Source organism: Salvelinus sp. IW2-2015, unplaced genomic scaffold (genome assembly GCF_002910315.2).
Source record: "Salvelinus sp. IW2-2015 unplaced genomic scaffold, ASM291031v2 Un_scaffold2762, whole genome shotgun sequence".
In the NCBI taxonomy this organism is placed as follows: domain Eukaryota; kingdom Metazoa; phylum Chordata; class Actinopteri; order Salmoniformes; family Salmonidae; genus Salvelinus; species Salvelinus sp. IW2-2015.
In genome coordinates this window covers 218,929-232,831 of record NW_019944065.1, presented here as the reverse complement: position 1 = coordinate 232,831, position 13,903 = coordinate 218,929, and the positions used below count along the sequence as shown (strand labels likewise).

Below are 13,903 nucleotides of genomic sequence, written 5' to 3'. Positions count from 1 at the left end.
CCCTAATCCCTAGTTACCTGCTGTATCTGTCAGGTAATAACACTAACCCTGACCCTAATCCTAGTTACCTGCTGTATCTGTCAGGAATAACACAACTAACCGCCTAATCCTAGTTACCTGCTGTATCTGTCAGGTAATAACACTAACCCCTGACCCTAATACCTAGTTACCTGCTGTCTGTCAGGTAATACACTAACCCTGACCCCTAATCCTAGTTACCTGCTGTATCGGTTCAGGTAATAACACTAACCCTGACCCCTAATCATAGTTACCTGCTGTATCTGTCAGGTAATAAACACTAACCCCTGACCCCTAATCCCTAGTTACCTGCTGTATCTGTCAGGTAATAACACTAACCCTGACCCTAACCCATAGTTACCGCTGTATCTGTCAGGTAATAACACTAACCCTGACCCTAATCCATAGTTACCTGCTGTATCTGTCAGGTAATAACACTAACCCCTGACCCCTAATCCCTAGTTACCTGCTGTATCTGTCAGGTAATAACCTACACCCTGACCCCTAATGCATAGTTACCTGCTGTACTTGTCAGGTAATAACACTAACCCCTGACCCTAATCCCTAGTTACCTGCTGTATCTGTCAGGTAATAACACTAACCCTGACCCCTAATCCATAGTTACCCGCTGTATCTGTCAGGTAATAACACTAAACCCTGACCCCTAATCCATAGTTACCTGCTGTATCTGTCAGGTAATAACACTAACCTGACCCCTCCATATCCTAGTTACCTGCTGTATCTGTCAGGTAATAACACTAACCCTGACCCCTAATCCCTAGTTACCTGCTGTATCTGTCAGGTAATAACACTAACCCCTGACCCCTAATCCATAGTTACCTGCTGTATCTGTCAGGTAATAACACTAACCCCTGACCCCTAATCCATAGTTACCTGCTGTATCTGTCAGGTAATAACACTAACCCCTGACCCCTAATCCTAGTTACCTGCTGTATCTGTCAGGTAATAACACTAACCCCTGACCCTAATCCCTAGTTACCTGCTTATCTGTCAGGTAATAACACTAACCCTGACCCCTAATCCCTAGTTACATGCTGTATCTGTCAGGTAATAACACTAACCCTGACCCCTAATCCCTAGTTACCTGCTGTATCTGTCAGGTAATAACACTAACCCTTGACCCCTAATCCCTAGTTACCTGCTGTATCTGTCAGGTATAAACACTAACCCCTGACCCCTAATCCTAGTTACCTGCTGATTCTGTCAGGTAATAACACTAACCCCTGACCCTAATCCCTAGTAACTGCTGTGTCTGTCAGGTAATAACACTAACCCCTAATCCATAGTTACCTGCTGTATCTGTCCAGTAATAACACTAACCCTTGACCCCTAATCCATAGTACCTGCTGTATCTGTCAGGTAATAACACTAACCCCTGACCCCTAATCCATAGTTACCTGCTGTATCTGTCAGGTAATAACACTAACCCCTGACCACTAATCCCTAGTTACCTGCTGTATCTGTCAGGTAATAACACTAACCCTGACCCTAATCCATATTACCTGCTGTATCTGTCAGTAATAACACTAACCACTGACCCCTAATCCATAGTTACCTGCTGTATCTGTCAGGTAATAAACTAACCCTGACCCCTAATCCTAGTTACCTGCTGTATCTGTCAGGTAATAACACTAACCCCTGACCCCTAATCCTAGTTACCTGCTGTATCTGTCAGTAATTACACTGACCCCTAATCCCTAGTTACCTGCTGGTCGTCAGGTAATAACACTAACCCCTAATCCTAGTTACCTGCTGGATCTGTCAGGTAATAACACTAACCCCTGACCCCTAATCCATAGTTACCTGCTGTATCTGTCAGGTAATAACACTAACCCCTGACCCCTAATCCATAGTTACCTGCTGTATCTGTCAGGTAATAACACTAACCCCTGACCCTAATCCCCAGTTACCTGCTGTATCTGTCAGGTAATAACACACCCTGACCCCTAATCCATAGTTACCTGCTGTATCTGTCAGGTAATAACACTAACCCCTGACCCCTAACATAGTTACCTGCTGTATCTGTCAGGTAATAACACTAACCCCTGACCCCTAATCCCTAGTTACCTGCTGTATCTGTCAGTAATAACACTAACCCCTGACCCCTAATCCCTAGTTACCTGCTGTATCTGTCAGGTAATAACACTAACCCCTGACCCCTAATCCATAGTTACCTGCTGTATCTGTCAGGTAATAACAATAACCCCTGACCCCTAATCCATAGTTACCTGCTGTATCTGTCAGGTAATAACACTAACCCCTGACCCCTAATCCCTAGTTACCTGCTGTATCTGTCAGGTAATAACACTAACCCCTGACCCCTAATCCATAGTTACCCGCTGTATCTGTCAGGTAATAACACTAACCCCTGACCCCTAATCCATAGTTACCTGTATCTGTCAAGTAATAACACTAACCTTGACCCTGCCCATAATCCCTAGTTACCTGCTGTATCTGTCAGTAATAACACTAACCCCTGACCCCTAATCCCTAGTTACCTGCTGTATCTGTCAGGTAATAACACTAACCCCTGACCCCTAATCCATAGTTACCTGCTGTATCTGTCAGGTAATAACACTAACCCCTGACCCCTAATCCATAGTTACCTGCTGTATCTGTCAGGTAATAACACTAACCCTGACCCCTAATCCATAGTTACCTGCTGTATCTGTCAGGTAATAACACTAACCCCTGACCCAATCCATAGTTACCTGCTGTATCTGTCAGGTAATAACACTAACCCCTGACCCCTAATCCATAGTTACCCGCTGTATCTGTCAGGTAATAACACTAACCCTTACCCCTAATCCATAGTTACCTGCTGTATCTTCGTAGTAATAACGCTAACCCCTGACCCCTAATCCATATTACCTGCTGTATCTGTCAGGTAATAACACTAACCCCTGACCCCTAATCCATAGTTACCTGCTGTATCTGTCAGTAATAACCTAACCCTGACCCCTAATCCCCTAGTTACCTGCTGTATCTGTCAGGGAATAACACTAACCCCTGACCCCTAATCCCTAGTACCTGCTGTATCTGTCAGGTAATAACACTAACCCCTGACCCCTAATCCCTAGTTACCTGCTGTATCTGTCAGGATAACACTAACCCCTGACCCTAATCATAGTTACCCGCTGTATCTGTCAGGCTAATAACACTAACCCCTGACCCCTAATCCTAGTTACCCGCTGTATCTGTCAGGTAATAACACTAACCCCTGACCCCTAATCCATAGTTACCTGCTGTATCTGTCAGGTAATAACACTAACCCCTGACCCCTAATCCCATAGTTACCTGCTGTATCTGTCAGGTAATAACACTAACCCCTGACCCCTAATCCCTAGTTACCTCTGTATCTGTCAGTAATAACACTAACCCCTGACCCCTTAATCCTAGTTACCTGCTGTATCTGTCAGGTAATAACACTAAACCCCTGACCCCTAATCCCTAGTTACCCGCTGTGCTGTATCTGTCAGGTAATAACACTAACCCCTGACCCCTAATCCATAGTTACCTGCTGTATCTGTTAGATACCTATGACGAGCATGTTTTCTAGTTTCATCTTCTTAAAACACCCATTGGTTTAAAATCTACACTTAGAAAAAAGCGATCCAAAAGGGTTCTACTGCTGTCTCCATAGGATAATCCTTTTTGGTTCCATTCAGAGCCCTTTTGGGTTCCAGGTAGAACCCTTTTGGGTTCCATGTAGAACCCTCTGTAGAAAAGGTTCAACATGGAACCAAAAGGGGTTCAATCTGGAATCAAAAAGGGTTCTTCAATGGGTTCTCCTATGGGGACAGCCAAAGAACCCTTTTAGGTTCTTGATAGCACCTTTTTTTCCTAAGAGTCTATCCTTTACTTTCCTCTTCACTTGTATTAATGTGTATGTTGTTGTACAGTGTAATTAAATACAGTTGGATTTGATTTACTGCAGACCCAGAGCCGTCTCAGAGCCAGAGCCTAGCTGACATGGAGCTGCCTGTCTCTGGAGCAGCCCCACTGGAGCAGGAGGACGAGCCACCAGGCCCAGACAGCCCTCCAGCTGCCCCAGTAGGGGACACAGCCTCCCCCGAGACCCCCCTGGCCAAGACCCACCCAGCAGGCCTGAAGGCTGCAGACAGCAGGCTGTTCTCCAGAGGCCCTCCCCTCATAGATTCAGCATACTCCAGGATCAAGGGCCGCTGCTCCACCCTGCCTCCCAAACAGAGAGGGCCTGAGCCAGGGCACAGCCGGCCCCGACCCAGCCACTCAACCAGCCTCACAAAGTTCCACCTTCCACCTCTACCTCCTCTGGCCCCCTCACCTTCCCCTACAAACACCCCTCAGTCACCCCCTCCCAAGCCCCTGTCTCACAGTGAACTGTTAATGCTGAAGGGGCCTCCCAGAAGAGAACCAGGAGGCTCCAGGGCTAAGGGGCGCTGCTCCACTCTGCCTGCCCGCCAGCGAGGTCCCGAGGCTGGGGAGAGCTCCTCCAGACCCAGCCACTCTTCCAGCTTCACCCGGCAGGAAGACCGTATCCCCCCATCCCCCAGTGAACTAAAACAAGACACCCCGGTGTGAAGAGAGGGGAAATAGAGGGGGAGGATTAGAGAGGGACAGCTGAGTCTCATCATCAGAGAAATTGATCCGTCCATCTCTCCGTCTTCATCCACCCATCTCATATGACAGCTCAGATGCAACACTGACTTGGTTGTAGGAACCAAATGGACCTGTTCTTCTTCTAACGCATCAGTTAATAGCTCAGGTCGATTCACTGGGTTTATAAAGGAGAATGAAGCGGAATAAACCAGGATAAAAGAGAGTAGAGGAGAATAAAATGTATTAAATGATAATAAAAGAAAATAAACCAAGATAAAGGAGAATAAACCAAGATAAAGGAGAATAAAACAGGATAAATGAGAATAAAGAAAAATAAAGGAGAATGAAGCAGGATAAAGGAGAATAAAATAGAATGAAGGAGAATAAACAAGAATAATGGGGAATAAAGGATAATAAACCAAGAAAAAGGAGAATAAAGGAAAATAAACGAGAATAAATTTGAATAAAGTATAATATTCCAAAATAAAGGAGAATAAACCAGGATAAATGAGAATGAAGGAGATTATAAACTGGGTGGTTCGAGCCTTGAATGCTGATTGGCTGACAGCCGTGGTATATCAGACCGTATACCACGGGTATGACAAAACATATTTTTACTGCTCTAGTTACGTTGGTAACCAGTTAATAATAGCAATAAGGAACCTCGGGGGTTTGTGGTATGTGGCCAATATACCACGGCTAAGGGCTGTATTCAGGCACTCCTCATTTCCTCGTGCTTAAGAACAGCCATTAGCTGTGGTATATTGGCCATATACCACACCTCCGTGTGCATTATTGCTTAAATATACCAGGACAAAGGAGAATAACAGAGAATAAACCAGAACAAAGGAGAATAAACCACGACAAAAAATAATAAAGGAGAATAAACCAGGATAAAGGAGAATAAAGGAGAACAAACCAGGATAAAGGAGAACAAACCAGGATAAAGGAGAATTTACCAGGACAAAGGAGATTAAAGGAGAATAAACCAGAACAAAGAAGAATAGAGGAGTATAAACCAGGATAAATGAGAATAAAGGAGAATAAAAGAGAATAAAGTACATTAAAGGAGAATAAAGGAGACTAAACCAGGATAAAGGAGATTAAAGTATAATAAAGGATAATAAAGGATAATAGAGAATAACCCAGGACAATGGACAAATGAGAATAAAGGATGAAAAAAAACAGGATAAATGAGAATAAAGGAGAATAAAAGAGAATAAAGTACATTAAAGGAGACTAAACCAGGATAAAGGAGATTAAAGTATAATAAAGGATAATAGAGAATAACCCAGGACAATGGACAAATGAGAATAAAGGATGAAAAAAAACAGGATAAATGAGAATAAACCAGAACAAATGAGAATAAACAAGGATAAATGTGTAAGAGGTGCGTAACTGGCTGCAGGGAGGCAGAACTGGGTAATAACCGCAGCAGTTTAATGAGGCAAAGCCAACAGCACCCAGAACAACAAAATATGGGTTGAAATAACCCGTCGCAAACCAGTCTAAAATGCACATACACTTTACAACAAACAATTCCACACACAGATATGGGGGGGAACAGAGGGTATTATACACGTCACGTAATGAGGGAATGTAAACCAGGTGTGTGGGAAAACAAGACAAAACAAATGGAAAATGAAAGGTGGATCGGCGATGGCTAGAAGACCGGTGACGTCGACCGCAGAACGCCGCCCGAACAAGGACAGGAACCGACTTCGGCGGAAGTCGTGACAAAATGAGAATAAAGGAGAATAAACCAGGATAAAGGAAAATAAATTAGGATAAAGGAGAATAAACCAGAATAAAGGAGAATAGGTTTTGGTGATTCTGAGACAATAGTTCGTTATCAATAAAATGTCACAATATAATTTGATTTTGCTGCTGGGGAGCAAGGAGACCCGCAGCTCCGCTAAAACCATTGATAACTATATCTGTTTTCAAGGGATTGTTAAATAAATGTTAACTATTTGGTTGTACTATCATCACGTCTTGAAGAGCGTAGTCAGAACTACGCATTTCTGATTATTCCCCATTTAGCGCCATCAGAGTTTTACAGCAATCAGTAAACATCAATTGATCATGTTTTTTTCAGATATGTGAAGGTAGCCAGATTAATGGTCCCGTGTGGCTCAGTTGGTAGAGCATGGCGCTTGCAACGCCAGGGTTGTGGGTTCATTCCCCACGGGGGGACCAGGATGAATATGTATGAACTTTCCAATTTGTAAGTCGCTCTGGATAAGAGCGTCAGCTAAATGACTTAAATGTAATGTAAATGTAATGTAAAATTAATTTGGTATGTAGCTAGCTAGCTAAAGCAAACAACGTGTCATTTAGCCTGCTTCATCAGAGATTAGGGTTTTGGAAAGAGTTTTACATTGTCAGTCGGACTACTGTCATCACCACTATAGATGGCAAGCAAATCAAACAATATTTGGATATAGCCATTTAGTTTATCCCCTGAAAGTTAGCTTGTTAACTAGCCATATTGCCATGATCTGTTGTTAGCTTGTTAACTAGCCATATTGCTGTGATCTGTTATTAGCTTGTTAAATAGCCATATTGACGTGATCTTTGTTAGCTTGTTAACTAGCCATATTGACGTGATCTTTCTTAGCTTGTTAACTAGCCATATTGACGTGATCTTTCTTAGCTAGCTAGCCAATTTGACGTGGTCCATCAATATCATGTCTGTCAGCAGCAATTGGGATTTAACACTCTTAAAAACAATGTTGAAAAGGGGATCACGTTAGCTAACTTTGCTAGGTAGCCCTACGTTGGTTGGTGAAAAAAGTACACTAAGTCTACTTACCACTATGTTTAGAACTGTATCAAGTTTCTACCGGTAGCTAGCAAAGTAAACATTATCAGCTAACAGTAACGTTACATTGGCATATGCGCCCTTCTGCTGCTTGACAGCCAGACCCCACAAAGGATGGGAAATTAACCTTAACCACTCATACTTGTCAGGTATAGTTATTTTATATCACTCAAATATCCAATTAATGGTGGTCAATATTGAGAGATATCGTGAGGCTACCCTGACGTAGCTGAAATTACATGATCAATTGATGTTTAATGATCATTAAAAACTTGCAGTTACTTGCTGTATAACTCTGATAGAGCTAAATGTGCTAAATTGTTTTACATGGAATAGTCTGAAATGTGCAGTTTTGACTATGCTCTTCAAGACGTGATGATATCACAACCAAATAGTTAACATTCCCTTAACGATCCCTTGCAAACGGCACTCAGTTGTCAATGGTTTTAGTGGAGCTGCGGGTCTCCTTGCCCCCTCAGCAGGCAAATCGAACGCTCCTCACCTTATTGAGACGTATTGTTGATAACGATCTATAAGGCTTCAGACTGAGAATGCCCCAGTGTTCTAACTCTCTCAGCCACTGAGAAGACACTGCTGCTGCTCACACTGTATTGTTACTGCCAGACGGAACTGGACCAAACCGGGCTGAACTGGACCAGACCAAACCAGACCACACCAGACAGAGCCAGCTCCCCTCCCCCAGTAGACACAGGGCCAGTCTGAAATGGCACCCTGCTCCCTACAGGCTCTGGCCAAAACAACTACACTATATAGGGGAATAGGGTGCCATCTAGTCCCAGTAGACCCTCTATTTAGTATTTAGATCAACAGTAATAACACAGCTATGCTTGTAGATGTATTATATTACAACTGTGACATTTTGATAATATGAAAATCATTACTTTTGTTCATAAGAAAAAAATCTATTAAAAAAACTACATTTTTGCTATGAGTTTTCTCTTGTCAACAACCAAGGTCCAGTACTGGTATGGCTTTTGAAAATATCCACTGACACCCAGTGTTGGGGAAGCTACTCTGAAAATATGGTTTACCAAACTACCAATTATGTCACACTAGAAGTAGCTACACTAAAGCTACCCTTAAGAAAAATATTGTTTACTTAACTGAAGTTACTTTGAAAAAGCAGTTCACTATATACAAACTACTTCATGAAAATGTATCATATCTAAATATGAAATATCGTAGACTACAAATTATAAGAATGGATCATTCTGGAGTCAGAATGTGTAATTCAGCTGATAAACAAAAATTATGTTTCAAGTGAAAATAAGGAAGGTCTGATGCCAAAACAGAAAGGAAATTATTGCCTGCTTCACCCATATTTTCCTTTCTTTTTACAGAAAAGTAGTGGGTTATTCCAGTAGTTAGCTACACCACCACATGGAGAGGAAAAAAATGAACTACTGGGTCCAACTACTACCAAGCTACTGGAAAATGTAGTCATATTATTCGCTGAATTACATAGTTCAACACTCCCCAACACTGCTGATAACTTCCTTTAAAAGAGAACAAGTTTAGTTCATCCTGACACCTTCCATGTCTGCCAAATGTTGCTACACGGGAGGTGAGGGAACACTGCCATTTTAATGATTGTTTTTGATGTGTTTTTGTCTCTTTTACTGTAAATGTAATGTGTAAAGTCACCACAGACTAGTCAAACACCGCTGGTGCTACAGGTCCAGATCTCCCTGTATGAGTCCGCCCTCTGGTGGAATACAGCGGAACTGTCGTCATCACCGCATTACAGTTACCGTGGAGACGACTAAACAAAGCTTGTCTAGTTGTTTTGGTTGGAGAGCTTCGCAGGCTAGCTAGAGGATTAATACTAGCTAGTTACCTAGCTAACTTACAATAAGTACACAAACATAACAAGCATCTGCACCACCATGGCTCACGTTAGGACATACAGACCAAACGTCCGTGTTGGAAACTGGAGGGAGGACGTTACATTGGAGGAGGTGAGTCTGTCTCCAGAAGAGCACAGTTGCCACAGGCATGGCTAGCTAATTAAGTGATAATGCCCGAGAAGCCAGTGTTTGAAGGATATATTGGCACGGGTGTCGTTGGGCCCAGACGAAGTCAATGTGACAGTTGGCGTTAAAGCAATATTAGTTGGTGCTTAGATATTCGACATACTACTTATTATTCCGGCGTCTACTCCTACAGCGTTTATGCTAGAAACGCCATTCCAACTTCAGAACGTGCGGAATGGTTTGGATCGAGTTGCTTGTATACAACTTTTCGATGTGCTATAGGTTTTATGATGTATACTATAGGTTTTATGATGTATACTATAGGTTTTATGATGTATACTATAGGTTTTATGATGTATAACTATAGGTTTATAGGTTTTTGATGTATCTATAGGTTTTCATGATGTATACTATAGGTTATAGGTTTTATGATGTATACTATATGGTTTTTATGTGTATACTACTAGTTTATGGTTTTATGATGTATGCTATAGGTTTTATGATGTAAACTATAGGTTTTTATGATGTATACTATAGTTAATAGGTTTTATGATGTTACTTATAGGTTTTATGATGTATACTATAGGTTATAGGTTTTATGATGTATACTATAGGTATAGGTTTTATGATGTATGCTATAGGTTTTATGATGTATACTATAGGTTTTTATGATGTATACTATAGGTTATAGGTTTTTTGATGTATACTATAGGTTATAGGTTTTATGATGTATGCTATAGGTTTTATGATGTATACTATAGGTTTTATGATGTATACTTAGGTTTTATGATGTATACTATAGGTTTTTATGATGTATACTATAGGTTATAGGTTTTATGATGTATACTATAGGTTTAATGATGTATGCTATAGGTTTTATGATGTTCTATAGGTTTTATGATGTATATATGGTTTTATGATGTATACTATAGGTTTTATGATGTATCTATAGGTTTTATGATGTATGCTATAGTATTTATGATGTATACTATAGGTTTTATGATGTTAGCTATAGGTTTTATGATGTATACTATAGGTTTTTATGTGTATACTTTAGGTTTTTATGATGTATACTATGGTTATAGGTTTTATGATGTATACTATAGGTTTTATGATGTATGCTATTAGGTTTATGATGTGTGCTATAGGTTTTATGATGTATACTATAGTTTTATGATGTATACTATACATTTATGATGTATACTATAGGTTTTATGATGTATACTAAGGTTTTATGTGTTACTATGGTTTTATGTGTATACTATAGGTATGTTTTATGATGTATACTATAGGTTTTATGATGTATGCTATAGGTTTTATGATGTGTGCTATAGGTTTTATGATGTATACTATAGGTTTTATGATGTATACTATAGTTTATGATGTATACTATAGGTTTTTATGATGTTCTATAGGTTTAGTTTTATGATGTATAATAGGTTTTATGATGTTATGCTAAGTTTATGATGTGTGCTATAGGTTTATGATGTATACTATAGTTTTATGATGTATACTATAGTTTTATGATGTTATACTATAGGTTATAGGTTTTATGATGTATACTATAGGTTTTATGATGTTATGCTATAGGTTTTATGATGTATGCTATAGGTTTTATGATGTATACTATAGGTTTTATGATGTATACTATAGGTTTAATGGTGTATACTATAGGTTTTTATGATGATGTTACTATAGGTTATAGGTTTTATGATGTATACTATAGTTTTTATGATGTATGCTATAGGTTTTATGATGTGTGCTATAAGGTTTTATGATGTATACTATAGGTTTTTATGATGTATATATAGGTTTTATGATGTGTGCTATAGGTTTTATGATGTATACATAGGTTTTTATGAGTATACTATAGGTTTTTATGATGTATACTATAGGTTTTAGTGTATCTATAGGTTTTAGTTGTATACTATAGGTTTTATGATGTATACTATAGGGTTATGTGTTTATGATTGTTTATAGTATGATGTATGCTATGGCTTTTTATGAGTGTGCTTTAGGTTTTTGATGTGTATCACGTATAGGTTTTTATGCAGTATACTATTAGGTTTTTATTGTTCATATCTATGGTTTTAATGATGTATTATCTTATATGGTTTTCATGTTTATGATGCATGATATTTGATAGGTATACATAGAATGATACTAAGGTTTTATGATGTGTGCTATTGGTTTAATGATGTATAGCCTATTGGTTTTATGATGTATACTATATGGTTATGATGTTATATATGGTTTTTATTATGTATGGTATGGGTTAGCTGGTTTTTGATGTATGTACTATTTATGATGTATACTATATGATGTATGCTATAGGGTTTTTGTGATGTTACTATTATGATGTTACTATAGATGGTATACTATAGCCTTTATGATGAATACTATAGGTTTTATGATGGTATACTGATAGGTTTTTTTATGTATACGTATAGTATACGGATTTTCTATTGATGTTGTTACTTAGGTTTTATGGTGTATACCTATTAGGTTTTTTGATGTATCACTATAGGTTTTATGATGTATGTAAGATGATGACTATAGGTTTTTATGATGTATACTATAGGTTATTAGGTTTTATGATGTTATATATATTAGTTTGTATGATGTCATGCTATAGGTTTATGATGTTCTAAGGTTTTATCGTGTATACTATAGGTTTTTATGATGTATACTATAGTTTAGTGATGCTATACTATATGGTTTTATGATGTTTTATAGTATGGTTTTATGATGTTCCTATAGGTTTATTATGTTGTTTACTAGTAGGTTTATATGATGCTATCTATAGGTTTTTATGATGTATTTATCTATGGGACGGTTTTATGATGTATGCTATATGGTTTATGATGTGTGCTATAGGTTTATATGATGTATACTATAGGTTTTTATAGCATGTACTACATATATGTATCTATGATGGTTTTATGAGTCATAGGTTTTTATGATGTTATAATAGGCTTATAGGTTTTTATGATGTATACTATAGGTTGTTTATGATGTATGCTCTTACAAGGTTTTTGATGTGTGCTATAGGTTTTATGATGTAATACTATAGGTTTATATTGACTATGTAGATTATACTTAGATATCTTCTATAGGTTTGTGTGGTATTGATTGTATTACTATAGGTTATAGGTTAGTCTATAGGTGATTATATTCTAATTAAGGTTTTCATATGATGTGTGACTCTAAGAGGTTTTATAGGATGTATACTATGGTTTAATGGATAGTATTACTATCGGTTTTATTGATGTTCAATCTATAGGCTTTTAGTGATGCTTAGTATAGAGGCTATATGGTTATATTTATGATGTTACTATGTGGCTATAGTTTTATGATGTAGTACTTATGACAGGTTTGTATGCTATGTTAATTGTATTTAGGTTTAGGGATTTGTGTGCTATATGTTTATGATGTATACATATTAAGGTTTTAATGATGTATGTGCTATATGGATGTTTTACATGATGTGTGCTATAAAGGTTTTATGATGTGTGCTATAGGTTTTATGATGTATATCATAGGTTTTATGATCGTTATACATAATAGTTTTTATGTTGTACATACGTATAGGTCTTCTTATGATGGTGATACTATATAGGTTATAGGTTTTATGATGTATACTATTTGTTATTATGATGGTATGCTATAAGGTTTTATGATGATGTAAACTATAGGTTTGTGTATGATGTTACTATAGGTTTTATGATGGTACTATTCTATAGGTTTTAATGGATGTATACTATATTGGTTTTTATAAGATGGTACTGTAGGTTTATTAAGGTTTAGGTTTTTGATGTATACTATAGTTTCATGATGTTGTCTATGTTTTATGATGTTGCTATAGTTTATGATGATATAGCTATGAGTTTTATGAGTATATAATACGGTTTTATATGATGTGTGCTATTAGCTTTTTATGAATGGTTATACTTGTATATAGGTTTTATGATGTATACTATAGGTTTTATGATGTTATACTATAGGTTTTTATGTTGTATAGTATGGTTTTTATGATTATCTATTAGGTATAGGTTTTATGATGTATACTATAGTTTTTACAATGATATGTTATATCGGATAGTAAGTACTATATATGTGTAGTATGGTATGTTTTACTGATGATATCTATAGGTTTTATGATGTATATTATACGGTTATAGTGTTAGTATACTTAAGGTTTTTATGATGTATACTATAGGTTAATACAGTTTTATGATGTATACTTAGGTTTTATCGAGTATGCTATAGTGTTTTATGATGTGTGCTATAGGTTTTATGAATGTATACGCTATAGGTTTTATGATGTTACTATAGTTTATGATGTATACTTATAGATAGTTATGTTTAGTAGTATACTATAGGTTTTCAATGATGCTATACTATAGGTTTTATGATGTTACTATAAGGTTTTTATGTATTATACTATAGGTCTTTTTCATGGATG

The 13,903-nt window shown here is 37.8% G+C and overlaps 2 protein-coding genes across 2 annotated transcripts in view; both read left to right on the top strand.

The window, feature by feature from the left end:
* Positions 1-8,370, top strand: part of LOC112074691 (anoctamin-2-like) — a gene marked incomplete at its 5' end in the record, with an annotated part of 65,136 nt that extends 56,766 nt beyond the window's left edge. The window contains one exon of the mRNA XM_070440628.1: positions 3,977-8,370. Within this exon, the coding sequence (XP_070296729.1) occupies positions 3,977-4,602 (626 nt within the window). The remainder of the gene's footprint in view (positions 1-3,976) is intronic.
* An 857-nt stretch (positions 8,371-9,227) lies between these two features.
* Positions 9,228-13,903, top strand: part of cfap161 (cilia and flagella associated protein 161) — a 21,395-nt gene continuing 16,719 nt past the window's right edge. The window contains 2 exon segments of the mRNA XM_070440629.1: positions 9,228-9,423; position 11,393. Coding sequence (XP_070296730.1) covers positions 9,352-9,423; position 11,393 — 73 coding nt within the window. The 5' untranslated portion in view covers positions 9,228-9,351.